The sequence below is a fragment of the Clytia hemisphaerica genome, unplaced genomic scaffold (assembly GCF_902728285.1).
Source record: "Clytia hemisphaerica strain Z4C2 unplaced genomic scaffold, Clytia hemisphaerica genome assembly, whole genome shotgun sequence".
In the NCBI taxonomy this organism is placed as follows: Eukaryota; Metazoa; Cnidaria; class Hydrozoa; order Leptothecata; family Clytiidae; genus Clytia; species Clytia hemisphaerica.
In genome coordinates, this window is record NW_027103463.1 from 107898 (window position 1) to 135854 (window position 27957).

Consider the following 27957-nt stretch of genomic DNA (forward strand, 5'->3'; position numbering starts at 1 on the left):
TCTATTCTTCTCAATAGTTTATTGAAAGAAAACAATAAATATAAAAAATGATATCAAAAATTTTTATATATATGCTATACATCTTTTCCTCAAAATATAAAACTGCACGTGACTACTATATATGTGGAGAATTTTACAACAACAAAAATACTATAAATTTTAAGATAGAGAAAAATATATCAATGCTTGTGCTTGCGTGAATAAAGCTATCGAGAAATTATTTTTCTTTAATTGTAAGAGAATCAAAGCTTTTGTAAGCCGTGAAAGTACACCTTTTATCAACTATTCCAATCGCAGACCTCTACAAAATAGCGGGTAGTATCAAGTGCCAACAGCCTAGGGTTACATTTAAACCATCTGACTGGCAATCTTAAAGAGCTTTGCCAATAAATAAAAAAGTACACAAAATCCAAGATGAGACCAGCTCGAAAATTGTTTGATTACAAAAAGAACATAAACTAAACTCCCCGCCACCCCCGCCAGCCAGGCGTTCATGATGCATTGGTAATACTTCTCACTTGTTGTGCTTTCATCAACATTCTTGCCTGGAAGGAGAATGAAATAAACAAGCCATTAAAACATATTTACCAAGACATTCAGAGTGAGAATTACCCAAATCGTAAGAGCACCCTAAAAATACCTCAAAGTTTGACAGATTTTTATGAGGATAGTTGTTTTGACGTAATAATGATGCCTGGAAGCACTTATAATTTTCTTTGTGTTCATAAATATTTGAAAAAGATTTTTCTCGTATAATTTAAAGCTGAATAGAGCTTAGTCTGAAAAAAAACTTTTTTTGAAAAAAAATGTTGGTAAATTCTTAAGAAATATCTCACTCTTTAGCCAAAATACATTATCATTACGAAAAATGTGCCCCCTCAGAATCATGTACTTTTCTTTACTTAAGCGTATCGCTTTCATGTAAAAAAATTCAAGAATGAAATGTTATAAAAGGGCGTGGTACCTGTGAGAAAGGATTGGGGCGAATGATAACCAGAGAAGCAGGTTGCATCCACGGTTCACCATCCACTTGAACGGGAACGTCTTCTCGTAGTAATAAATTGATCTGTCAGCAAAAAAAAAAAAAAACTGTCTTGATAAAGTGCAATAAGGAATAGTCATTTAACAAGGATTTGAATACGGGAGGTAAGTGCGATGCGTACTAAAGCTTAACATTCAGTCCGTTCATATTAACACCGAATTCAAAATCAAAAGGTTGTCCCTCCCTAGGACTTATTGGAAACAACACTGGTAGTTAGAAAAGAAAAGGGATATTTCTCCTTTGACGAATCGCAGGATTTGAAATTACAACAATAGTTTTTCGAAGAACATTACGTTGGCTTGAGGAGGAAGGGTAGGCGGAGAGGGAAATCTACCTGTGATCCTTGTGCAATGCGAACGGCCGTCGAAACACCTCCTTGGATTTTACCCTGAAAAAAAAAGACAATTTGGATGTTTTGAGTGAATACAGATTTCGCAACAAGAAGATCACAAAAGAGCTCTTTCAGACATTTTCCAGAACAGGAATTTTCCAATGGGTGTAGAAAAGAGTACAAAACAAATCTTCGGATAATTTTTTATGACATTTATCAAAGTATCTCTTCACAAAGAAAACAAGGAAACGAAGAAACATACCATATGGTAAACACCAGTAAAGCCGACCACTTCCAGTAAACCATCGCCAAAACTTTGCGCTTTGAATCTCTAAAACGAAAATAGTGAAATGTCGAGAGACTGTGTTGTTGTTGTGTTGCTGTTTAGTTCGAAGCAATCTCCATTCAATTCACATTAGATAGACTTTTTTTCGAGCTTTTGGAGGTGTCCATTCTACCCTTCGCAACCTGGATCGAGACTTTTTGGAAGGAGGACTAGATGTTTCAAAGGAAGGTAATATGACGGGAACTTACGCCATCTTGATCTTTGCCCCAACAATCAGCTCCTGCACCCCAACTGAAATGAAAAAAAGCAACATGCTGAATGGACCTACCTGACGATGAAAGCTAGATAGCAATAAGGAGAAAAATAAAAACAATCAGTCAGACAATATAGCGTTTTGCGAAAATGCATAACACATTAAATTTTATTATTGATTGTTGATGGGGGGAGGGGGAAGGGGAGTAGGGAAAATAGAAATAGAAAGTTCCGGTTGCAAAAATCAGTTTTATTGACAATTGAATCATGCTTGTTATCAATAATGTTTTTGTGTGAAAAAACAAAGAAATAAGGAAAAAGTCAATTGAAAATCTGCAAAAACGGCGATTACCGGCATATTTCCGGCATTTTCAGCCGGAAAAGAATTTTTCTCAAAAAAAAACAAACTCGGTCATGTTTTAAGTATTGCGAATACGCGTCTTTCTGCAATAAATCAGAAAAAACTAAAGATGAAAATTCGAGAAAAAAATGTCAAAAACCGGTTTTTCCGGCATATTTCCGGCATTTTCGGCCGGAAATATGTTTTTCGAAAATCAGGCTCCGGTCACATTTTAGGCATTGCCATTTTGCATCATTATGCAAAAAATCAGAAAAAAATAATGAGTCAACATTGAGAAAAGCTATATTTTCTTATTTGGTTAAAGGGAATTTCCCCAAAATACGAAAATCCGTTTTTTAAGGCGAATAAGAATTTTCCGGGAAAAACCACTTCAGCCATTCTTTAGAGAATCTTGCCCTCCATCTTTGTACAAAAAATCAGAAAAAAGTAATGACAGGATTTTGCAAAAAGTCCAAAAAACCCTATTTTTAGGTAGTTATTGGCCCAAATTTGCCCAAATAAATTTTTTCTCAAAAATCGGGCTCCGTCACATTTTGGGCATTGCTATTTTGCATATATCATTGTGCCAAAAAAAAACAAAAACTAATGAGCCAATCCTGAGAAAAGCTGGTAACAGACGGACGAACGAACGAGCGGACGGACGGACATGGGTTAATTTATAGGATCTCCACCGGGGTACCCGGAGGTAGGTCCAAAAAAGATTGACAATCAACGAGTGAGGGAGGTAAGTCTTAAATGCTTTATACTTTGTCTTTGAGCAATAAAATTAGTCGTATATTGAAGCAATTTTGTTTATTTTATAACTGGCGAAATGACAACTTTTCCGTGATATAAAAAGTTCACCATCAAATCGAATTACGAGTATTAAAACAAAAACAAAGCGCAACATACCTGCCAATATTGAGGACGCAAAGACCTTCAATGTTGGGAAGGGGAACATCCACACCGTCCACACACAACTCCATTCGTTCGTCAAGGTTGGCCATGTTGCTTTTACTCATGTTCTTCAGACTGGCTTTCACGTACACTCCCTTGTTATGAAATCTGTAAAAACATTAAAATATTTTGATTTTTATATAACGACTTCTCCTCTGGAAGTAGCTGAAATCGCCAAAAGGATTTCTAAGAGATGACAGACCATAACTTGTATAAATTTCAAAGTTTACCATTGACTAAATGGAATAAGATATTGATAACAAACAAGAGCCGAAGTATTTGACTCATAATTGCGGAATGAGGGCTTTTAGAGTTTAAATAACTCATCACAGACAGACAACAGATTTTAAGCTGGACAATAGCCTTTGAAGAAACATTAGGGTCTTTTAATTTATTGAATCCCTAAATAATCAACTATCAGCGTTTATAAGGACAGACCTATTATTGAATTTTTCAGGGTTTTCTTCACGAGACAGGTGAAATTCCAAACAAATGGCAGCATCGATACCGACACTGAAGTAATTGTTCATCGGTAACATGTTGATGTTGTCGCTTGAATTGTTTTCGGAGAAGGATGAACTGTCAAACACCAAATTCCACCTGCACAAGGGAGAACAGTCGAAAATCATCACCGAGTCAAGACCATTTGAAGTACGATAAGGAGTTTAGATTCTAGGAAAGTTGTCCCCAGGAAATACTCCTCGCCAAGAATTTTGCATCCCCCGGAAATTTAAATTTGACCAACTCATTGAGACTTAAGGGAACAACTAACTGGAGTTCGAAAAGTCGACTCTATCAGTTATCAATCTTCAAAAAGAGTTGGACTTTGAGAGAAAAATTTACCCAGAAAAAAAAGCCAAATAAAGCCCCTGTCAAACGTGAAATCTGTCAAATATGAAATCTGATTATTTCTTCCAAAACCTGTCATGAGAAGTGGATGTAAAGGATCAATAATTATTCCAACCTTTTTTTAATTGAGTACCCCCCCCCTCTCAGAACTGATAAAGTCAATTAATAGTGGAATGATGAATGCGGGTACCTGTCGAGCATGGTTTCAGTAGCGGTCATGACATTCATGAGGACGTTCAAACAAGTTTCACTGCCGGTATATCCACCACCCCAGTTCAATACACGCGCCAAATCGTTGCCTGAGTTGAAGAAAGCAATTCTAATGATAATTCTGAGGGACATGTGCGAATATGGAGATATGATATGTGTAAAAGACTTGGAATCTGTACCGCCAACCTGGTCAGACCCTCTTACGGAGCTTCAACAGTAACAAATGATATGCAAGGTATGGAGATTAAAGAGTTCTTGTAATAACATCTTGGTTGGACAACCATTAAAATAGTGCTCAATACTTCGTAGAGCGAATCATAAATTATATCTTTCGAAAATTCACAAGGTTAAAAAAATACATTACTTAAAGTTTCATGCTTATCGCAATCATCAGATGTGTATCAGAAGTTCTTGCAATATAAAGAACTATAAGCTCCCCTGAAAAGGCAGCGAAGAAGGTATAATAGCCCTTACTTACCAGTGCCAAGAGGGAGACAAGCGGAAGGCGGTTCTTCACATTTCAACACCTGATGTCGAATGTCATCCAGCACGTTCAACACCCAACCAAAAGTACCATCACCTCCACATATCAAGATACGAAACCTCCTCAAATTGCGAAACGTGTACAATCTGTAACGAAAAGACACAAGTGTCGGTCATGAGCGTTTGAGGCTTTAAATTGTTAGAATATATTACGGAAGGAGAAAAACGAAATTAGAATCTTCACACCTCGTTGATTCTGATTTCGAAGTTGAAAATAACCAACACTTCCGGTATGCTTCGAGCGGACAAGGTTACCGAATCACGAAGGTTGGATCCCCAAAAGTTATACAAAAATAGAAATCTTACGCTGGGAGAGGTCCTTCAGCCAGAAGGTCGATAATTTGATGCGGGTTCAACATCCTGGAGAATTTGCTCATCAACTTGGCACCTTGTCCGCCACCACTCTTGCTGTTCACGAAAAGTAGGAGAGGGTTCGAATTGCTCGCCAACATATCCTCCTAAGAGAAAAAAAACAAAAAAATCACTTTCAGGTAAGTCTAAACGTATGAACTTGAGATTCTCCAAGCATTGACGTGCCTTGTTAATGAAAAGAGTTTAATTCCCCTTTTGTTCAAATCGAAGTCTTTTTCCTTCTATGTTCACTTAATCAAACTAGAAAATACGTTACCTTGATTTCAGGTAAAACCTTCAGAAAAACGCTCTTTTCTTCCACTTTTGCGGACTGAAGACAAGTGAATGTTCTTTGAAAGGAAGCCATCGACTTGAAGCGAATGATGACGGCACCTGGCAAATAACAATGTTAACTAACCATTGAAATCAATATTGATGTCTCTCTTGAGACCATGCGTTGCTACAGGAAGCTAGAATCTTTAAGCAAAATCTTTCAGAAACCTAGTTTTGACTTGGATGAAATGTCTGAAAGATCAACAAAAGTCATACCATTACAGGAACTTAGCTAGATAAAGTTCTTTTCAGGTATTCAAGCAAAATGATAATGTTGTCTACTCACCGTGGACAGGAAAGGTGTGCTCCATCGTCATGCTCTGACTGTCCCCTAAGAAAATGAGAAAATGTCTGCTATTTTATTTTGTCACAAACATAGGAGAAATTCTACTAAAAGTTGAAAAGAACGAAAAGGGAGTTGGGATAGTTTAACCCGTTCAAACATCTTAAAAGTCCGGTCTACACCGACTTTTACCTACGTGTTAGTAATGAACAGAATTCTTTTTTATCGAAAGTGAATTCATAGTATTGTGACAATTTGTGAATTTAAAAAATGTCCAATGTTGGAGGAGGGTCCAACACATGAATCACGTAAAAGAACTTTCACATACTAAAAAAAAAGTTTGATGTTGGAGGAGGGTCCAACACATGAACCACGTAAAAGAATTTTCACATAGTAAAAAAACAAACAAAGAAGGCTTACATTTGCCGATGATATCCGTGAGAAGATTTTTATAATGGAGAGGAGACAGATCGTTAGGGAGTTTTCCCACAAACAACAACGCTTCGAACGTGTTCGGTTCACGTGGACACAAATAAAACCTGGTGGAATGGAACTCGCCAACTGCTTCTTTCCTCCCTTGCTGCAAACGAAATGGAAACATAAACTTCTTTTCCTTGTGCGTAGGAGGTAACTGTTACACCCTTTTCTTGGAAACCAACTAGGTTACAACGATCGATGGGTATGTGAGTTAACTTGGGAAATCCAATTTGAATACTACATTACAGCGCCCTAATTCACAGAATTCAATTCAAAAGGAGCAGCAGAAAATGTATGTGTCATCATTCTACAGGTGATAAAAATGAATGCGAAGAGAGAGAGATTTACCTGTGCTGGTTTTCCGATGAGCACTTGAAACAAAGAATCTGTATCGTTGATCGGACTTTCTGTCACTGAAAGAGAAGCAAAACATTTTCCTTTTAATTACCTTTCAGTCCCTCTCCATTTGGTTTCTAAGGGCTCATCAGCCATTATTGTGTCAACCAGTCAGTAAATAACACTCTACCTGAATTAGGTGCGATTTTCATTTGTGTGATGCAATAATGTGCTCCATTCGCCTCTGCTGTCTGTATGATAAAAATAAGTACTTTAATAGGATAAATTTTCGCTGGGATTAAATTTCGCGGTTTAGCCCATCTCATTAATTTCGCAGATGGCAATACTATGGGAGACAATATTTTCACGATTTTCTGCGTTATACTGTCAAATCATGCATGTTGGTTGTTGAAATACGCATATTAGCGCTTGTAAACATTCAAAAAGTAGTTTGTAGTTTTTCATTTTTTTATTTTTGAAAAAAATATTTCGCGGATAATAAAGACTTAATTTAGCAGATGAAACCAAAATCCGCGAAATTCGCGAAATTTAATCCCCACAAAATTTTATTATTATTCTCATACAAAAAGAAAAACGTAAATATGAAAATCCTTAAAGCAACAAAAACGCCTTGTCTTGTGGTTTAACTAGGGTAAGGTCTATCTTTTATTGGAATTATGAGCACTACAAAATTAAAAGAAAAAGTAATCTTACATCAGATAATTGAAATAGTTTAACGGCTTGTGTGACAATTTCTTTGGCTTCCACCATGATGTTGACGTTCATTTGGACACTGGGTAAAGAGGTGTCGATGTTCTTGGCGTAAAGAGTGATCTTGAGTTCTTTGTCACCAAGGTTTGTGTGACGAAGGAAAACCTGAGGGTTGTGAAAACTTTTGATTAAAGCTCTCTAACGGGGGCCTCGATACCATAAAACTAAATACGAGTCAAGATCTGTGGCTTTTAAGAGAATTTTTTAACCACTTAAGGTATGTTTATATGAAAATTAATGTTTTGTAAATGCACATCTTCAAATATTTTGACTTGTCGATAATCGTTCGGCAATCGCTTTCTGTCAAGAAAACATGCCGAGACCTCACTTGGCTCTGTTGAATACACTTACTTGTTTAGTTTCCGCATTGGCGACGTCCACTTTCCGTGTCAGGATATCACCGTTGCTCAACTTCGTTTCCACGCCGTTCTTGTGGACGATTGTCAGATAGAACAACGTCTTCTGTTCTTTACAATTGAACGTGTTACAAATGTCACTCTGTACATGAAGGAAAACAAAACAAGCGATACTTTTATGGACCTACCTGGTTATCAAACTAATCAGTGAACATTGAAACAATGAAACACATAAGACATAACTGGTCAAAATACAAAAAAATAAAGAAAATGAAAGCAGAAACTATCAACACTATTGAAAAATATTTTTGAAAAAGAAATAAAAAAGCTATTAAGCGCTTTTCTTTATAAAAACCACTATCAGAAAAATGCACAGCTTAATAAATAAGGTTTCCAGAAAACTCAAACCGTCGCACTCTACCGTGACATTTTTCTTTTCTAATAACATTGATCTATGCTCATAAATAGTGATTCTTATAGATAAAAATTCATTTTTCAGCCAAAAAAAAGTGTTTACAGAAAACTCAAACCATCGCGCTCTAAGGTGACATTTTCTTGTTTTTCAGCCAAAAAAAAAAAATAAGTGTTTCTAGAAAACTCAAATCATTACCCTCCACCGTGACATTATGATCTTTAAAAAAAACTAATAAAAATAATAATAATAATATGGCTAAATTAATTAATTAACTAATACATTGATGTATTCTTATTAAAAGTGGTTCTTATAGATAAAAATGCGATTTTTGAGCCAAAAATTTTTTTTTGCAAAAATCTGCTTGAGCCATCTTTTAACTATGACTGTACCCTACTTTCATGCTAAAAATCAGAAAAAATTAATGATCCAATTTTTCACAAAGTCCAAAAAACCCGTTTATAAGCCGTTTTTGGCCCAAATTTGCTCAAAAAAATTTTTTTCTCGAAAATCGGGCTCCGTCACATTCGAGGGTTTATGGTCATGCACCTTTGTGCCAAAAATCAGAAAAAACTAATGAGTCAATCTCGAGAAAAGCTGGTAACTAACTAACTAACGAACGAACATGGGTTAATTTATAGGACCTCCACCCCACCGGGGTAGGTCCAAAAAGATGTTCATTTTCATCTTTTTAATACACCTAATAAAGATTTTCCATCCTCACCAAGGTGCAAGGATTTACTTACAAGGACGTCTTTGGTGGTGGACTTTTTGTTGATCGTAATTTCACGCCACAAGACGGGGCGGTCGACAGGTCCTTCGTGAACGCGCAATTGAAATTGATCTGCGAAGAATAATCATTCAGCAGTATAGTTAAGGTGAAAATTGGAAGGTTGAGTAAGCAAACTTCAATACACAAGCTGATCTACAGGATAAGAGGGACAGTCGCACGCAATGGCGAAAGGATACGGCTCCATCACCTATACTTTGAAAATTCTGGAAGGAAAATATCAACGTGTATTTTCGTGATCACGCTTTCCTTCTTAGCTGAATAAACTTTTAAGAGCACTTACCAGTTCTGCTTGACTTTCTTTCAGGGCTTGTCAAAGGTGAATTTTCTAAAGAAAGATTGTTGTCGACTTGTTGAAGAAAACACAAAATATGCTTCATATTATAGAGCAATTTTGGTATGTGATCAAATTGAACCATTTCAATGAATTTGAAGGGCCAAAAGGTTTATCGGGAAAAATTCGTTACTTTGGTAAGAATCTTCGTTACCACCGTCGTAAAATTGGCCAAAAGAGTTTTCTGCAGGGGTTAAGTGCCTAAAAATTTCATCATTTTTCACCAGCTAAGTTTTAACCTTTACTAAGAGTGTCATATGGCACATGAATGATATTGCACTTGGACAGATACCATGTGAGAAAAAAGGACACAACCAATAAGAAGAGAGTGGATGGACTTACCTGGTTGTTCAAGGGAGGGCGGAGGGAGGAAGCATTTAGGGTTGTTTTCTTTGACTGCATATGGTGGTAGCAACACACTTCGTAAGATACCAAAGTTACAAGCTTCTGTCATTCGACCCACACAATAGGAATGTACCTATGGTATTGAGAGAAATATTGCTACTTAACTAAAAGAAATTTGGGTCGTTGGACAGCACTCACTGTTAAAAAGACAAGATATGTCCTTATAATATGGAATCTCCCCCTGCATTTTCATCAACATTATCACTTTCATTCCAGTATATCATCATCGTTCAAGCGCATTCCAAAGTTACATCACTCCTTATTCTTTTGTAGTTATAATCCCCTTTTCAGTATTTACTTCTGGCAAAAAGCAAGGTTCGTTATCTTCAAAGATATCCCCTTATGTTGTCTCAATTTATTCATCCAGCCATTTATTATTAGTTCTAGCTTAAATTGAGAATTACATCATTCACAAAAAGACCTCTAGCAAAATCATTATCTTATTTCAAATCAAAATTTATTTTCTTTCTGGCCAATGGTACCCTTAAAGCTGAAGAGTGTGTTTGAAGACAACACATTCCGAAGATGCACAGAAAATAGTCCACTACTCACAGATCAAAAGAAATACTTGCCGTGGTAGCACACCATGTGCATCTCAAGCCGTACAGACAATCGTTACTGGAACACGCGTTGTTACATGCACTGCATTTTGAATTGTTCGGTAAATGGCCTTCACTCCAATGATGTTGTTGCTTCACTTTTAGCTACAATAACAAAAACGAGTTCACCAAAGGAGCTCTCCCAATCTTTCAAACCTTGATTTTTAGATATTTAAACACTCAAGTACTACTTCACCCAAACTTAATGGAACTTCAATCGATTTAATTGTTGTGGAATTGAGGTTAATAAAATGGACAAGCAAAAAGTCCTTACGTAACTTACCTGAGCAACTGCATGCGAATAAGTGGACGTTCTTTTACAGTTGTGGATGATTCTATTCCTACAACCTTCATGTGTGTAGTAATAACACGCTGAAAAGAAAAACAAAAACATTGCATAATCCAGCTCAAAAATGGATGAAAATGAAAGTGTAAGTTCTACTTTGTTTAGAAATTCGTAAAATGTGATTCTGGGTTCTCACCTTGGCAAGAAAGGTCGTTATCGTTGACTGCTTTTCGACAGACATTGCAAAAACGCTTCTTGTCCATTTCGCTTTTGACGAACGAGTGGAATTTCGGATGCTGAAAGAACAACAGAAGAAAATCGATTTATTTTTCATTTTTTTCGGCAAAAGGATCTGCCATGTACTAGGTCAAACATTATCAATTATTACTAAAGATCTAATAAAAAAAAAATGATTTTGCAAAACTCACCTGAACCTGTCGAAGCGCTTTAAAATTACAAAGTGTTGTGATTTGAAGCTGACATCTTTCGTGAGTTGCATATCCACAATCTATAACATAATATCAGTCTTAGCTTGAGAATGATCAACTTCTTTGCAGTCGGAGGTAACTCGGTGGAAGGAAGAACACAAGAATACAGAGAAGTTTGATTGAGTTATTAGAAGGTGCATCAGTTTAACCCAGAGAAGAACAGGTTTTCCAATACAACCAATAATATGTCTTCAAACGAACAATGTGTGAACTTACCATTACACTGTAAGCCTTGGTTCTTCAAACCCCACAATAAATCTGAACAGTAATGACAATAAGTCGGTTTGTGGAACGTTTTGCGTTTGAACAGATGACCAGTGATTTCTGATCTGCATTCTGATTGGTCCTCAATACAATTGTCCTCATTGTTATTATCGTTGGCGCCCGAACGTTGACAGGGCGTGACCACCTTTTGACGACATCGATCGTGACTGATGTACTTGCAATCTAGAGAAAGAAATTTTTCTTGCTGTTTATCGTAAAACCAAAGGTTCGCAGTATACAATGAATATGATAGTTTGCATGCAACCGTTCATGTGCATTATATGGACAAGACATTCTTGGAAAGGCTCACCAATAATTACAAAAAAAGTAATAACAAGTTATTGTAAGTTTGTAGTGCAAATTTAGTGCGTTCGGCTACGGTGTGCAAGGTCATATCAATAGGGCTTCTTTAGACTACACAATATTGACGATACTCAACAATATGGCTTTTATAGCAACAAGTGCAGTGTGTAGTATATGTAGTCCTTCATACTATATAAAAATGGTAACTCATGCCTCTCTGCTTAAATCTCAGCAATTAAGATAAGGGTCAAGGGTAAGAAATGCAGTCCAGGGAGAAAGAACAGTGGTTAGATAGTTATCGAAAGAGGAGCCTTCAAGTCGTCTTCCACTGCGGTCGCAGGCTCACTTGCTATTATAAGAAAATCCAGCATAAAAGATTCAACATTGATTGAAAGATGAAAGATGAGTGAGGTAGTGATCTTACCGAGACATTGAACACCTTGGTTGGTCAAACCCCATAACAAATCCGTGCAATGTTGACAGTATGTTGGTTTGTTGAACGTCTTCTTTTTGAACGTATGTGTTTTGTGTTTAGAGGGTGGCGCTACTTGGCCGTTCAATGAAAGTGATTGGATTTCCATGACCAGAAATGGACGTTAGATGGATGTGTACGTGTTTGTTAGTGTTTTCCTTGTTGTGATGTTACGTTGGTAGTTAGAAGAGTTTTCAGAAGCGACATGTACTCCTCTCTGTAACTTCTCACTATATGTTAAAAAGGATAACACAGATGTAGAACATCCATTGCTGAAATACTTGTTCTTATTTACATAATACACAGTCTTTTAATTTTGTAAAATCTCTTTACTTAATTGAATTATCAACAGGTTAAAGAATAGAGAATTAAAATAGGTTAGCATTAAGAAACAGCATCCACAGATTATGCTCATTGTCCTTGATCATGATGGAGAAACTTTTTATAAATTCACTTCTTTTAAAGGGAGACTCTTCAAGTAGAAGGTTCAAACATTACGTAATGGTAGAAGAAGGTTTGGAGGAAGACAAAAAGCAATGGCAAGCATCTCAGGTAGTGAAAAATCATCATCTTAAAAATCAAATCATAAAGGTGGAAAATGCTTTAGCGGAGGCGTGTACCTCAGTTTTCGAAAAAAAAGAAATGTGGAACGATGTTAAAACATTCTCCCACAGACAGAGAGAGGAAAATTCAAGTAGATATTTCTGTCATAATAGTCGTGACTTTTCCATTAACTCTATATTAAAAGGTAGATTAAAAGGTAGATTAAAAGACAACTTAAAGCGAGTGAGTGTCAATTGTTGGTAGCTTTGACAGTATCGGTTAAAAATTACGCTAGAACAAAATTTTACGAAAGGTGAGAAGAAGAGCGTCGTCATATGAAAAGAGATGAAAAACTGGAAAGAAATGTGTTCGAAATGAAAGGACTATCCGAAAGCTATTCTATCTTTTCTATAAACAGAGGAAGAAGGTTTTTCTGAGGTAGACCTCTAAAAGAGGGGGCGGCAAATAGACAAATAGTCATTAGAGACAGAAAAATTCAAAACAGTCAAAACCACTTTTTCATAAATAATTTGATTCTTCCCAGACGTTGTCTACTCATCAGCAATGTTCGCATGTTGTCAACAAAATGCAACATCTATTAAATGGTGATTAATGAAAACCTCTACGATCCTTTGATGGCGCTAATGACTCCTGTTTTTTTGCATAAATCAGCAAAGACACAAAAATGAGGATGAAATTGAGGTGATTAACGAAGTATGCACTCTTGTTTTCGTAATTTCCTGACACTTAAAAATATGCTTAAGCCAGCAAAATAATTCAAATGATTGATGTATCGAGCTGAAATGAACATCATCAGTTTCCATACAGTGCATCAGTTATGATAATCAACACATCGCCAATTTCCTTCTTTTTCTTAATGAGTCAATGACGTAAGAGAACTCTCCTTTTTCGAAAATTGAAACAGTTTGGGATCTTGAGACGTTCCTCAACAAAGAACAGAAGAAAACTTCAAACGAACAATCTCCTTGCCAAGTAGAAAAACTTACCATTAAAAATACTAAGAATTCGATTGTACCTCCCAAATGATTTCCTAATTTACTATCAAAACATAATGTTTTCAAAAGTATATTTCACCACAGATGGAAGGTTACATGCGATTTGCACTAGTAGTTTATTCAAACGTGTAAAAGCAATGTCAATCAAACGTTACATGGATATGAAGCTCATACGAAAAAGAGGGAAATAAGATTAAATTCAATTTTGTTGCTGTCAAAGGGCGAATCAACCACCAAAATTAAATGGAAAAAGAAAATGAGAGAGACAGTTCACAATTCTATTCTACTCTGTCGGTGAAGTTAGGACAAAATCTTCCTTTTTTCATTCATCTTTAACAAAAAAGCAAAGATGAAAAAGAAAAGAAAAGGAAAGGAAAGGGATAAAATATTCGTCCATCATTCGTATTTGACAATCATTTTCAAACAGAATATTTCGTTTCTTTTCATTTCTCACCAAACACAAATCTCTATTCCGTTACAATTGCAATAAACTTTCTTCTTCACAAAAAAAGGAAAAAATGAAGGAGAAGAAGAAATTCTTGCAAAACATTCAACTATAAACTATCAAACAAATAGTGCGACAAACTCCATCACGACACAATCAAAAAAAGTATTGCAATACACATTCGAAAACAAACATGAATTCTTTTCAATCTTTGGAAGTGTGAAAAATAGATACAAGCCTGCACAATTGACACTCCTATGCCAAAAATAAGCTAATTCAACAAACTTCCGATAAAAAGCTTTGACGCGCACAAATTCAAACTAAATCAAAATTGTATGATTAGCTATTACGGAATATGTTAATCATTAGAAAAAGTTGTGGTTTTCTGACTACTCACCGCATTGTTTTTATAATAAATATATTACCATTGAAATCTCACTTATCCAACCACAATCAACAAAGTCAATTATTTGGATGATCATGTAAAAAATCATTAACACAAAGTAGATCAGCTACGAAAAGTTATGCATCGATTTGAAAACCCTTTGAAAACATACCTGTGATATTAAAGAATTTGTTGAATTGGAGGAAAAAGAAGATATTTTCATTCGACCCACAGACCTAACAACAAGTGTACTACAGAATTGAGTGAGGACAACACATGGAGTGACATTTTAAGCACTTTGAAAAGAGCTATTTGTTTGGTGTCCTGGTCATCAGATTTCACAACAGTGACACATTTTGATCAAGACTTTATAGTTAGGTGTTTTTTCTAAGTCATATTCCTCTGAAGAAAACAAAGAATGAAATGAGAAAAATAACTAAATCATGGAAAAATAATTGCAATTAGGCAATAAATACCTTAAAATAGTTTTCTATGGTCCTTTTCTTTGACTTTCATTTTAACACAATAACAAAACAAAAGCAAGTTCCCCCCCAAAAAAACATCATTGAACAAAAGATCTTTGCCTCAATTCCCTCCAATTCGCCAGTATAACACGCAACAAGTGAAAAACATTTATGGATTCTTTGTATTAAATGACTTACCAATCACAAAGATCTAACATTTTTGATGATGAGTTTGTTAATTGAAAAAGTTTGACTGATCAGTAAAGAGCTCGGAAATGATTCCTGGAAACAAATCTTGCGATGGAAAAGCTGAAATCCTTTTCCCCCGGAACTATCGAATAAAGACTATCGAACAGAGAATGGCTAACCATTTATCGAACGAACGCATATACAACAAAGCCAAAAATTCGTTCCAGCTCTGTTTCTCGTTAAAAGCAAGTTACAGCTTGCAAAACCACTCAGGCTGATATGGCAGAATATTCTCGATAAAAGATTCACCCAAAGATACATAAGAGCCATTTTCTGTAAGAGTGGGGCAAAATTTGAGCATCCAGATAGTAAGGAATTTTAAATGACCTCATTTTTGGATATTTTGTTCTTCAAGGTGAAAAAATAAGAAATCCAAAAGGACAAGTCTCAAAAATCCATAATGGTGGATTTATTGGGTTTTAAAGATTTTGCAAAAATTAAAAAAAGCCAAAAATTAGCTGAGATAGCAATTTCTAGTCCGTGTTAAAAAGGTGTGATGTGTTTTTATTTTTGACCAATTTTTCCAAGTGCGTGTCGTATAGTAAAAAGTTTGAAATCGTTGGAAAGATATAAATGCACTTATATATTCTCTACTCATTTGTTTTTCAAAATTCGTTCAACAAAGTGAAGAAAAATGAACAAGTAAAATTGAACTTCTTGTAGAGTAGAGCTATTAATTACCCTTTTCACAAGAATGGAACTTGCTTATTTCTAGCCCTAATAACTTTTTGCGCCCTAAAGATCACATGGATTTTTTTTCATATATTGAAACTATATCAAAAATACTACCAAAATCCGAAATAAAATAGCAGCTATAGTGGCCCAAAAATGCAAACTTTTCAATTTTTGGTGTACTCACTTTGAGCTCATTTTGCATTCCATCTAGAAAAAATTTCACAGAAAATTGAATGAGAATGAAAGAACACCATTTGGAGTGCCTAAAAATCAAATTTTCAAAGTCCTAAATTTTCTCAATATGGCGCCATTATGGTTCAAATGCGGTAACAATTTCAAAAAGTAGCATCTTTGAGCTGCACCAGCTGCCTGCGCCCCAAAATCTGGAAAATTTCACTATGAGGGTCTGATAGTCCACCAAGTTGACTTTCAAAAACAACAAACAGAACGTTGTGATCTCTAACCATCACGGAAAAAAATTACATTAAAAATTTTTTTTTTGCATGTCCGAAAACATCACTTTTTTGCTATTTTGACAAGCTTTGCAGCCTAACAAAAGCAGTTTGCAAACATGAAATTTGACAATCTATTAATAATTTACTTGAAATATTATCTAAAAGACCCAAAAAGTGATTTAAAACACTTTTTATCACTTAAAAAGGCTAAAACATCTGTAAATAAGTAAATTTTAGGTAAATTTGGTGAATTTGGGTAATATTAAAAGCCATTTTTTTTATTTTCAGAATAAAGAAAGAATGATACCTCGCCCTCTTAGATTTTGATGAAATTTTGACCTAATGATCTATCACACAAGAAAATAAGACTTTGAAAATTTCACTTTGATATCTCATTATTATTATTATTATTATTATTATTAATTTATTTGGTAAAGCAGGTCAGGTTCTATATACAAAACTATATACAATTATTATACACAATTCTGTACATATTGGCAGTAAAAAACTGATGTGGACCTACTGGCTAAAAAACGAAAAAGTAAAATCTTGTGAATCAAGCTAAAAGTTGGTTGAATCAAGCTAAAAGTTAGTTGAATCTAGGAGTTTTTGTATAGGAACAAAAAGTTGATTAGGATTAAGACTCAGGAGAATTTAGGAGAAATATACATATATAAAAGTACATAAATAAACTCTAGGTAATAATAAGCTAAAAATTTGCTAAGAAAAAAATATATATTCAGTAAATGTAATTTAGTAATAAACATAATCTTTATATAATAGTGCACGACCCGTCATATTAAAATTAATTTTATCCAAACAATCAGATTTATTCAAGGCTTTTGTAAAAGCTTTGTAAGTTTTTATTTCTCGTATTGAGCTGGGAATGTTATTCCAAACAATAGCTGCTCTGTACATAAATGATCGTTTATAATCAACAAAGGTTAATTTTACCTGGTCAATTTTTGAAGATTTTCTATTTCCACGTGTATTTGATTTGCTGATAAGTTCCGATAAAAGTGGTGAGCTGAGACTGTTGTATATTTTGTACACTTTACACGCAATGCTCTTTTTATAATAATAAATAATTTCCTTCCATTTGGCCTGTGACAGAACATAGATATCTGGGACTGATTTCTTTATCCGCTGAATGAAGCATACAGGACGGATGGTAATATTCCTTGAAAATAGATGGTTGAAAGGGTAGACTTTGGCATCCCTCTCATTTGGTATAGCTTCTTGACTTTAACACCAAACATTTTAGTAATTTTTTGAGCATGAACATCCCATTTCAATTCGTCATCGATTGTATCTCCAAGACATTTTGTTGAGTTTATTATCTCAACATTTTTATGACAAATAGTTATATTTTGAAGAGGACCAACAAAGCGATTTTTAGACATAAGCATAACTTTGCATTTGTCAGGGTGGATGGTTAACGAGTTTTTCTTGGCAAACGATTCAAGTTGACGGGCACTTCTTTGAAGGTTTTTGATGACAATATCGCTATGTGGATCTGATGTGTACGCTGTTGAGTCGTCGGCTAACTGATCTAGATCACAATCAATGCTTTCACTCATGTCGTTAACATTAACTGAAAAGCACGGTGGGCCGATAAGTGACCCTTGCGGTACTCCGAATTCCACATCAGCACAATCTGAGTTGACTCCATTGATAACAGTGAATTGCTTACGATTCGACAAATACATCTCAAGATAGGTTAAAAAGTCACCTGATACCCCTGAAGCGCTTAGCTTTTTTAGTAGAATTGGGTGGGATACGCTATCAAATGCTTTTCGAAAATCTATGAACAGGGTACCAACTGATTGGCGGGAGTCGATGGCTTTTCTCCACTTCTCGGTCATATAGAGTAGGATGTCATCGGTCGATCGATTTGGTCTAAAGCCCCACTGGTGTTCGGATTCGAGACAATGCTCTCTGAGATGGTCAGTTAATTGTGAGCAGACAAGATGTTCAACAATTTTACTTGGGATTGAGAGTAATGATATCGGCCTGTAATTCGAACAATCCAATTTAGAGCCTTTCTTGAAGACTGCAGATACTTTAGAAGTTTTCCATTGAGTTGGAAAAGTACCAGACGATAAACTACATTTGACAACGTACTGTAAACCCTCAACTGAGGCTTTCGGGTTCAAAGATAGGTCCTTAGCGGTGATGTTATCAGGACCCCCGGCTTTACCAATTTTTACAGCAGCTTTGAACGATTTTTGAAGAAGTTCTTTTGAGAATTGGATTGTAGATATAGTAGGGGTCACTCGATAAATGTACGAGTTCAAAGATCCATATTCGTCAGTCTGTGGAGGTGTCGCAAGTCGTTTTCCAATATTAGCAAAAAATTTATTCATTGTTTTTGCTTTGACTTCAAGTAGTTTTGGAGATAGTGTCTCAAAGATAGGCTACTAAGCGAAAATTGACCCCTAAAAATCATTAGAAAGCTGATTTACAGTGGATTTCAAGAACTTTTTGTAAGGAATCAGAAAAAATCGAATTGAGTCTCCAAAATTTTCCCCAAAAATCTCTAGCACCTCCTGTAGAGGACTTCAAACTTTCCGTAATCTGGGTTTGGAAGCACTTTTAGCTGTCTGCTGATGGTCCTTGTGACTTTTTTAAACAAACTTTTGACCTGGAGTGGTTCACTGTTAGGTTTTGGGCACAAAAATAATATTTTCAGGATTTCCATCTTTAGGTAACCGTCAAAAATGACCGAAAAAATAGCTATTTTGGCAGATCTGAAGCAAAATTCAAGATGGCGTATCTTTTTGCGGCAACAACAAGTATTTTTGAAACTTTCAGCAAGGCTTCCTTAGTAGGTCTAGTTTATAGCCTCAAAAAATCACAGTGGGTTTTTGAAGTCTCTTAAAGATATGATCGATTGAAAATTTGCTTACCTTTGTTGTTTTTTCCCTCTTAAAATCGGGCCCACTTAAGGTCTCTTAAGGTTAATTTTTGTCAAAATATTGGTTGATCTTCTCTAGCCAAATAATCATTGGCATTAAGGGAACAACTGTAAAAGATTTCAGGTCATTTCCATCAACAGATGACATTTTATGACTGTTTCTTTATTTTTAAGTACAGAATATGTAAACCACTCCAAGTCAAAATTTTGCTTCAAAAGAGTCACAAGGACCATCAGCAGACAGCTAAAAGTGCTTCTAAACCCAGATTACGCAAAGTTTGAAGCCCTCTACAGGAGGTGCTAAAGATTTTCGGGGAAAATTTTAGAGACTCAATTTGATTTTTTCTGATTCCTTACAAAAAGTTCTTGAAATCCACTGTAAATCAGCTTTCTAATGTACTTGAATAAAAATTGATTGGCTTTCAAAATCTGCTCCCCACCAGAGTTCATGATTTTTAGGGGTCAATTTTCGCTGAGTAGCCTATCTTTGAGACACTGTATCTCCAAAACTACTTGAGATATCAAAGTGAAATTTTCAGAGTCTTATTTTCTTGTGTGATAGATCATTAGGTCAAAATTTCATCAAAATCTAAGAGCCTGGTGAGGTATCATTCTTTCTTTGTTCTTTAGATAAAAAAAAATGGCTTTTAACCCTTTCCGGATGCATGATTTCACGGCTATATGACGCGAACAAAAATTTGATTTTTGACTAGCTTCACTAAAGTTGCAATAGAAAGTGACTGATAAAAGATATCACGATAAGTAATGCATCATTTCTTTCACATGTAATAGGGGTTTTGAAATACCAAAAAAAAAATTTGAAATATGGCTGACACCTGGTCACGTGACCGAAAAATCGGTCTTTGAATAAAGAAAGAAAGTAAAAGGCATTTGCTTTACGCCTTGAACTTTGAAAATGATTTAGAGAATTGAGTTACTGACCGGGCGAAAAAAATTTCATGTCATAAGCTTTCCAAGAATCTGAGTAAAGTGATTTTTTGTCCAAATTTTTGAGCAATTTTTCCCTTACAGATTTAGCCTGAGTAAATTTACAACAAACATTGAAAATTTATAATTCTAGTTGTAAACAAGATATCGAAAAGCGGTTTATTGCAGGTTACGGGAAATTTATGTCAAAATCATTATTCAAAACCATGGTATTGTATTATGGCGCGAAAACGGTTAAAATCTTTTACAAAGCTATGGGCCAACCGGGCGCCCTTCCGTCATATAGGAACATGATTCATGGGCCACCCGGTGGCCCGTGCGTCTGGAGAGGGTTAATATTACCCAAATTCACCAAATTTATATACCTAAAATTCACTTTACACATTACAGATATTTTAACCTTTTTATGTGATAAAAAGTGTTTTAAATCACTTTTTGGGTCTTTTAGATAATATTTCAAGTAAATCATTAATAGATTGTCAAATTTCATGTTTGCAAACTGCTGTTGAAAGGCTGCAAAGCTTGTCAAAATAGCAAAATAGTGACGTTCTCGGACATGCAAAAACAAATTTTCAATATAATTTTTTTCCATGATGGTTAGAGATCACAACGTTCTGTTTGTTGTTTTTGAAAGTCACCTTGGTGGACTATCAGACCCTCATAGTGAAATTTTCCAGATTTTGGGGCGCAGACGGCTGGCGCAGCTCAAAGATGCTGCTTTTGGAAATTATTACCGCATTTGAACCATAATGGCGCCATATTGAGAAAATTTAAGACTTTGAAGATTTGATTTTTAGGCAGTCCAAATGGTGTTCTTTCATTCTTTCATGGTTGTCATCTGAAAAATGCACAAAGACGGCGGAAAAATTCAGGAAAATAATAAAAAAATCATCATCAATAAACGACTTTTGCAGCGCGTCAAAGTACATGATAAATGAAGAAAACGCACTAAAAGATACCCTACAATGCAGGAAGTGCCACCCTTTAGTCCATTATCTTTGTACAGAACTGCCACTTTACCAAATCCAGATATGCTTGTCATACAAATCAAGAAGTTTCCAGTGTCAAAACTGTACCAAGATCGCACCACAGGTAATGGAAAGGTATAATTCAAATAAAACATCAAAAACTGAAGGATTCAAAAACGAAATCAAAGCCTGTGAGAATATAATGAAAAGGCAGGACGAAGAAATAAACCATTTGAAAGCACAGGACGTCAATGTTATGGTCAACGAAATGAAAGAAACTATGGACACCAGAATAACCATGCTTCCTTGAAAAGAAGATTGAAAAGATCATCGTAAAGAAAGAAGAGGAAAGACCACCAATGAGCTATGCTAAAGTCACATCCAAACACATTGAGAAAAAAAACATTGGAGATGCAATTCGAAAAGAAAAGCAGGAGGAGCAGCTGATTCGATCGACAGCACGCAACCTAATTTATCATGGGATAGATGAATCGACAGATGAATCTGAAGAAGAAACGAAAATCAAGGACGAAGAATTTATCCATGGCAAAATTATTGGTTGGCGGCGCCATCTGAGGAATATAACTAGACCGAGACGGAGCGGATCGAGAAATTTACGAAAGAAAGAGAAGATAAAGCAAGATACCGACCAATCAAAGTCACATTTATGAACGAAGAGGACAAGAACACAGTGTTGCAAGCAATAACAAAAGCAAAAAGGCTTTCCTTACAGAGGATTTGACCAAAAATGAAAGACAAATAAACAAAGAATAAGTAAGGAAGCCGAAAAAATGAATGCTAAAATCAAAGGAGACAACACAAAATGGAAAGTCCGGGGGAGCCCGCGAAAAAAACTCTATTTAAAAAAGATCTTTGTAAAAAGTACGAGCGGTTTATAGAGGTCCATGTTTCTTCACGGTAGCCTGCAAACCTGTAAAGCTTTATTATTATTGTTATTATTATTATAATATCCTTATTCAATTTTCTGTGAAAATTTCTTCTAGATGGACTGCAAAATGAGCTCAAAGTATACCGAAAATTGAAAAGTTGCATTTTTGGGCCACCATAGCTGCACGCGCCCTTATGGTCACAAATTTATTTTTTCAGATTTTGGTAGTATTTTTGATATAGTCTCAATATATGAAAAAAAATCCATGTGATCTTTAGGGCGCAAAAAGTTATTAGGGCTAGAAATTGCTATCTCAGCTAATTTTTGGCTTTTTTGAATTTTCGCAAAATCTTTAAAACCCCATAAATCCACCATTATTGATTTTTGAGACTTGTCCTTTTGGATTTCTCATTTTTTCACCTTGAAGAACAAAATATCGAAAAATGAGATCATTTAAAATTCCTTACTATCTCGACCTGCCCCACTCTTACAGAAAATGGCTCTTAAAACAAGTTACATCACCCGAATATTTAAAAAAGGAAATCAAGGATTACCAGAAAACTATCGCCCTGTTGCTCTTACAACACATAACCAAATTTTTTGAAAAGATCGTAAGAAAAAACATGCAATCTCCATCTCCACCTGGAGAGAAATAACCTATACAATAACAACCAACACGGATTTGCCTTAGCCAACTGCTTGCCCATACTGAATGATTGATCCATCATATTGAAAATGGTGACAACAACATAGAATGATGTTATCTACCTCGATTTCATTAAAGCATTTGATCGCATTGACCATTTTTGCATAAACTTGACAAAATAGCAAACTTCTCTTCTGGATTAAATCATTCCTAACAAGGAGAACACAGAGAGTCTCAGTCAACACAAGGCTTTCCAGAAGTGCAAATGTTTTATCTGGGGTGCCCCGAGCTTCTGTGCTAGGTTGCATCCTGTTTCTTCTGATGATTCAGGATATCAATGATATTTATAATACCGTGCTGTCCTTATTTGCGAACTAGACTGATCGAAGAAGTGTCTGGTCAAGATGTTGTTCAGGTTCTTCCAAATGACCTTGACAGAGTATACAAGTGGTCAAAGATCAATAACATGCTATAACATGAATTTTAAAAGCTCATGCTTATAAAGCTTATGAATTTCAAGAAATTTTAAAACCAAACTCCTATTAATTGGTACATTGAAAGTAACAGTAAAGTAACGGTAAGTAACATTGAAAGTAAATATTCTTAAAAGCTCTTAGCAGATAAAGAAAATCTGTATCCACTCACACCGTGTAGCCTCTTTTGACATTTTTTAAAATTGACATTTTAGGTTTTTGAACATAACTTTTGAACCAATGAAGTAAAATTAAATAGTAATACACCAAATTTTAAGTTAGGCTTTCCTCTGAATGATTCCGAAACAATATATATTTGAAAAATCTTTCTGCTACTGCCTGTAATATCAAATCAAAGAGGGTAACTTATTTGTGGCACAACCGGTACTTACATAAGAAAGGTTGCTGCACATCATCCATTAAACTTTGCTTATTGTTAGCAAACCCTTCATCTTCAAATTTATAAATGTTTAAAATTTAAAACTATTCAAAAAATTTTCAAAAACAAAGTCTCAAAACACCTACTTTTCGATTTTTCGGAATTCCGAATTTTCAATTTTTCGAACTGAATCATATAAAGCTACATAAAAAACAAACTGTTGTTAAGTATTTGAATGTTATATTGATAGTTATTAACGCTATTTCACTGTTCAATAATTCTCAAATGTATTAATTGCATTTTGAGCTTTTGACCATGAAAGGTTTTCAGCAAAATATGATCTTACAATGGTTAAATTTTTACCTTTTTTTATCTTTTAGCAGAACTCTGTATTCCCTTTAACTTTTTGAGCTTGTGCTCCAAAAATTATTTAATTTTAGTAATTAGAATTAGATCTTTAGACCTTGTAATTTTTCAGAAAAATAGGCAAAACAATAATTTTCTGGCTTGACGACACTTTCAGGAGAGCTGATTCCAACAGTAATGGTCAATCATTAGATTTATTTGCAGTGGAACAACAATTGAATACAGTCAAACGACAATCAAACAAATTGATTTCCCAGAATTTTGACGTTTGATTGAGATTCGACCTTTTGCTAGGCGCAATGTCATGTTGCATAATCAAAAATTCCTGTGTCAAAACTAAGAAATGAAAATATTTAATACACAAATTTACTAATATGCTTTCATTCATGTGTAATTGTTGGGATGCTGGAGTTTTTAATCCTTTAACATGACATTGCACCTAGCGAAAGGTCTATCGCTAAATTGCATTTGATTTGGTATGATTGTCGATTCTGTTCCATTGAGATTGTCTGATTTAAAGAGAAAATTTTCAACATTCGCCCTCTCAATTAAATGCCCCTTTGAAAGTTTATTTGAAACAAGCAAGCAAAAATTGACCAAAAAAGTCATAAGTTTTCCCAATAAGATGTAAAGGCTGGTGAAGGAGCATAATTTTTTGTGACCTTTTTAGACCTCCTTTAAGCTGTTTGACATTTTGGATCAAAATCTCTGAGTCTGGATTACTTCGCAACCCTTATACAATACGGCTAGTTTGGGTGTTTTTGCTAGTTTACTCTTAAGGAGAAATTGCATCATGATGAACAGTGTGGCTGCTATAAGTGGAAGGATACGCCTGGCAAGCAGACAACAAGATCCAAGAAAATTCTAATATAGTCTTTTCCAGATAACTAAATCATAACTGGGTTTCGACAAAGCAATTGGATAATTGGGCCCATTTTAGGGGCGACGTCCATATTCAAAGTTGCCACACGTAACAGGAAAAGACCGTTACTTTCAAAACATACCTACCCACCTTCAAAACGGTCTTCATGATTTGACCAAAATTTTACCAAAACTTTCCTTCCCGCTAAAATCAAAACAAATGGCCTGCTACAAAGGTTGCCATTTTCTGAGGTTTGCAACGGCGGAATTCCATCACAACTTTAAACAGCCTTTTTTTTAAGGCAAAAATGTTATACTCTGAAACCACCTCTAAATTGCTCAGGGAAAGGATTTTGGATAGCGTGCTAAAGCAAAAAGTGAAGAAGTGAGCGCTACAATAAGTGGTCTTTGATTTTTTCCTTGGAGATTTTAATGGAATTTTATTTTGGTCATCAATGCCACAGTGCCACAGCTAAAGTCTGTCCAGATATAATTGGCAGTGGAATCAAGAATGCCTGTAACTCTACCACGTGAGTCACATGGATGAAAAAATTATTGTGTGAACTGGGGCTGAATATAATTCTCATTTTAAATTCAAGATAGCGGCAAGAAAAGTACGTCTTTTTGCTTTGGAAAAAATGTTGTAAATTCTGGTTGATTTTTTAAGGTTTTTTCCTCTCTTCTCTCATTTACTTTGATTAGTATAGGCTTCTTCAATGTTTTGGGAAGGTAAGTTTATAAAAGTTATTTGTTTTTCGGTGTGACTCTAGCGTAGCTTTTCAAATTTTCGATAGATTTGATTTTCGCCCGACTCATGCAGTGTAGACCTAACTCTTCACACAAAAATTACAGGAAACGCATGTTTGGACTTTGTACCCTATGCTGCACTCAAGCACTTAAGCCAAAGTCACGCAAAGGCGGGACAAAAATCAGTTTTTTGAAGTTTGCAAAAAAACGCCACATAGAAGATCTTTCAAATTCAGTATATGTGAATAGAGCAGTAAAAAATACAACTTTTCTATTGTTCCTTTTTTTGCAAAAGTTCTAGGAATAGACCTTTTCGCCTTTGAGTCCGCCATCTTGAATTGTATGCAAAAATACAGGAACGAAAATGCCGTGGTTGGATTTACTTGGAATGTATGCAAAACATATGCAAGTTTACACAAAGATTAAAAAGACAACAAAGCATCTTATAAATAAATATTATAATCATTAGAACAATAAAAGATGGAATTTCTTAATCCAAAAGGAAATATTTACAGAACAACAAAAGCCTTTTAGGAATTTGTTCTTAAAGACATTGCATATTCTGTTTTCATGCCATTCAAAAATTCCACGAAGACGGAGTACACACATCAAACTTTCAAAACACGCAAACTGAAAGCAGTAATTATGACGTCACACTTTATCAATGTTTTGATTTGATCATTTGGCGGCTCTATTCCCAGGAGAATAATTTGCCGTCAGCCGAATAAGGATTGTTTTTTACCTTCGCGGGTGATTTTTCAGTTTGAGTTTCTGTCTAATGTCATGGTCTTTTGAAGTGCTTGTTCTAAGAGATGAGTGAATATAATTCTTTTTAGTTTTCAAGAGAAGCAAATTTAATCTTTTTTCTACAAGATTACACTTTAATATAATGCAAATTATGCATGTAAGTTTTTATTTAACACTTTCTTTTTGCATATGTATTGCATACTTTCTAAGGGAATTTCACCACGGCAATTCGGCCACCATAATTTTTGCATACAATTCAATATGGCGGACTCAAAGGCGAAAAGGTCTATGAAAATAAAGGGATAATAATATTTGAATACTATCCATTGATGATCCGCGGCACTATCGTAAAGCAAGAATCGCTTCGCGTACTCTTCGCTTGAGAAATGATTGACAGATTGAAGTTTTTTACCCGCGCAGGAGTTCGCGGAGCGTACTCAGCTCAATCCTCGGACCGTGCTAAAAATGGTAGACTGAGCTCTGATAGATCATTTCGATGGAAGTTGTTGGAATGTTTACAAGGCTCTTGACAGAAAATTGTTTGTTTTATTGTCAATGATGACAGTGCGGTTATTAATTTTGTTAGATCTGACAAATTGATGTTTGTAAGTGCACTTTATAGTTTTGATTCCCATTGAAGAATCATGTTCTGGTTTTCATGTTATTAGATGCTGGTTTAGAGCTTTAGGGCTACACTGTCATGGTTTGAAAATCCATTTTTCCGACGTTTTTTTTGCGACTCGTTTTTAGACCTAAAAACAACGCGAACACAAGTTATTTGTGATGCCCGCCTTATCTTGCAACCTTTAGCTATACAACCTGCCTATCGAAACCAAATTGAAAATCTCTGTAAGCAAAGCAAAACCAATTATTACACAAGATACTTTCAAAGATATTCAAAAAACATGAAAAAAGTTTGGTCTGCAGGATACTACGTCATACATATGTGACATCATTTCAACAATAATAGGACCACCAACCAAAGCAAAGAACAAATTAAATTGGCCTCGCCTTTATATTAAAAAAAAATGAAACTTACTACTAATTCAGTTGAATTGCATTAGAGTCAATAATCTTCTTGGTCGTTTGATTACTCCTCTGTTTGTTTGGTTAGTGTGTTTAAATAGTTTATGTAGAAGCTGACTGAAAAACTTTATTTGGTAAGCTGCGCACACCTCCTCCTACCATTATTGTTTATTGCGCAGCACGAAGAACAAGCGACAGAAACAATAGTTATAACGTCAAACGACCCGGTTGTGCACTTTTGTGTTTTTGTAGGAACCCAACGAAATAGAAAATTCAGTCACTCGTGTAGGGTATGTTTTTTTCGGGGTGTTTGGGAAAAAAGTGGGAAATTTTGAGAAAATTTTGAAATTTCACCCTTCAGTCCCATTCAGACCAGGGTCACTTGTTTTTGCAAACTTTGGTAAAAACTTTACTTAAAAGTTTCAAAAAAACGAGGTCCACGTTGGGTTTATTTTTCCTTACCTCAGCAGCACACCCACTGGGCAAACGAAAATATCATTTCTCTCGTTTTATGTACGAAAGGACAATTTTATATAAGAACACAAGGGCCAGGCTGCCCGAGGGGGGGGGAGGTACTAGGGCAAGATGGGTTGCGGGGATGCTGCGAAAATTTGAGAAAATTTTGGAATTTCACGGTCCCATTCAGGGTCACTTTTTACTCAAATTTCCACGTATGTCCCACGTATGG

At 35.3% G+C, this 27957-nt stretch overlaps 1 protein-coding gene across 1 annotated transcript; it reads right to left on the reverse strand.

Moving 5' to 3' along the window:
* Positions 1-27451, reverse strand: LOC136798269 (diacylglycerol kinase theta-like). Its single transcript, XM_067054850.1, has 27 exons — positions 27283-27451; positions 12023-12300; positions 11248-11478; positions 10972-11051; positions 10740-10839; positions 10541-10629; positions 10231-10362; positions 9596-9731; positions 9203-9247; positions 8876-8973; positions 7713-7859; positions 7305-7466; positions 6781-6841; positions 6603-6667; positions 6198-6357; positions 5781-5825; positions 5439-5554; positions 5117-5268; positions 4746-4897; positions 4248-4356; positions 3647-3808; positions 3164-3316; positions 1908-1950; positions 1636-1704; positions 1377-1430; positions 965-1066; positions 1-545 (listed from the first exon to the last, which is right to left on the reverse strand). The coding sequence occupies exons 2-27, from the start codon at positions 12177-12179 to the stop codon at positions 492-494; spliced, it is 2874 nt and encodes a 957-aa protein (XP_066910951.1). The 5' UTR covers positions 12180-12300; positions 27283-27451; the 3' UTR covers positions 1-491.
* Between the last annotated feature and the right edge of the window lie 506 nt (positions 27452-27957).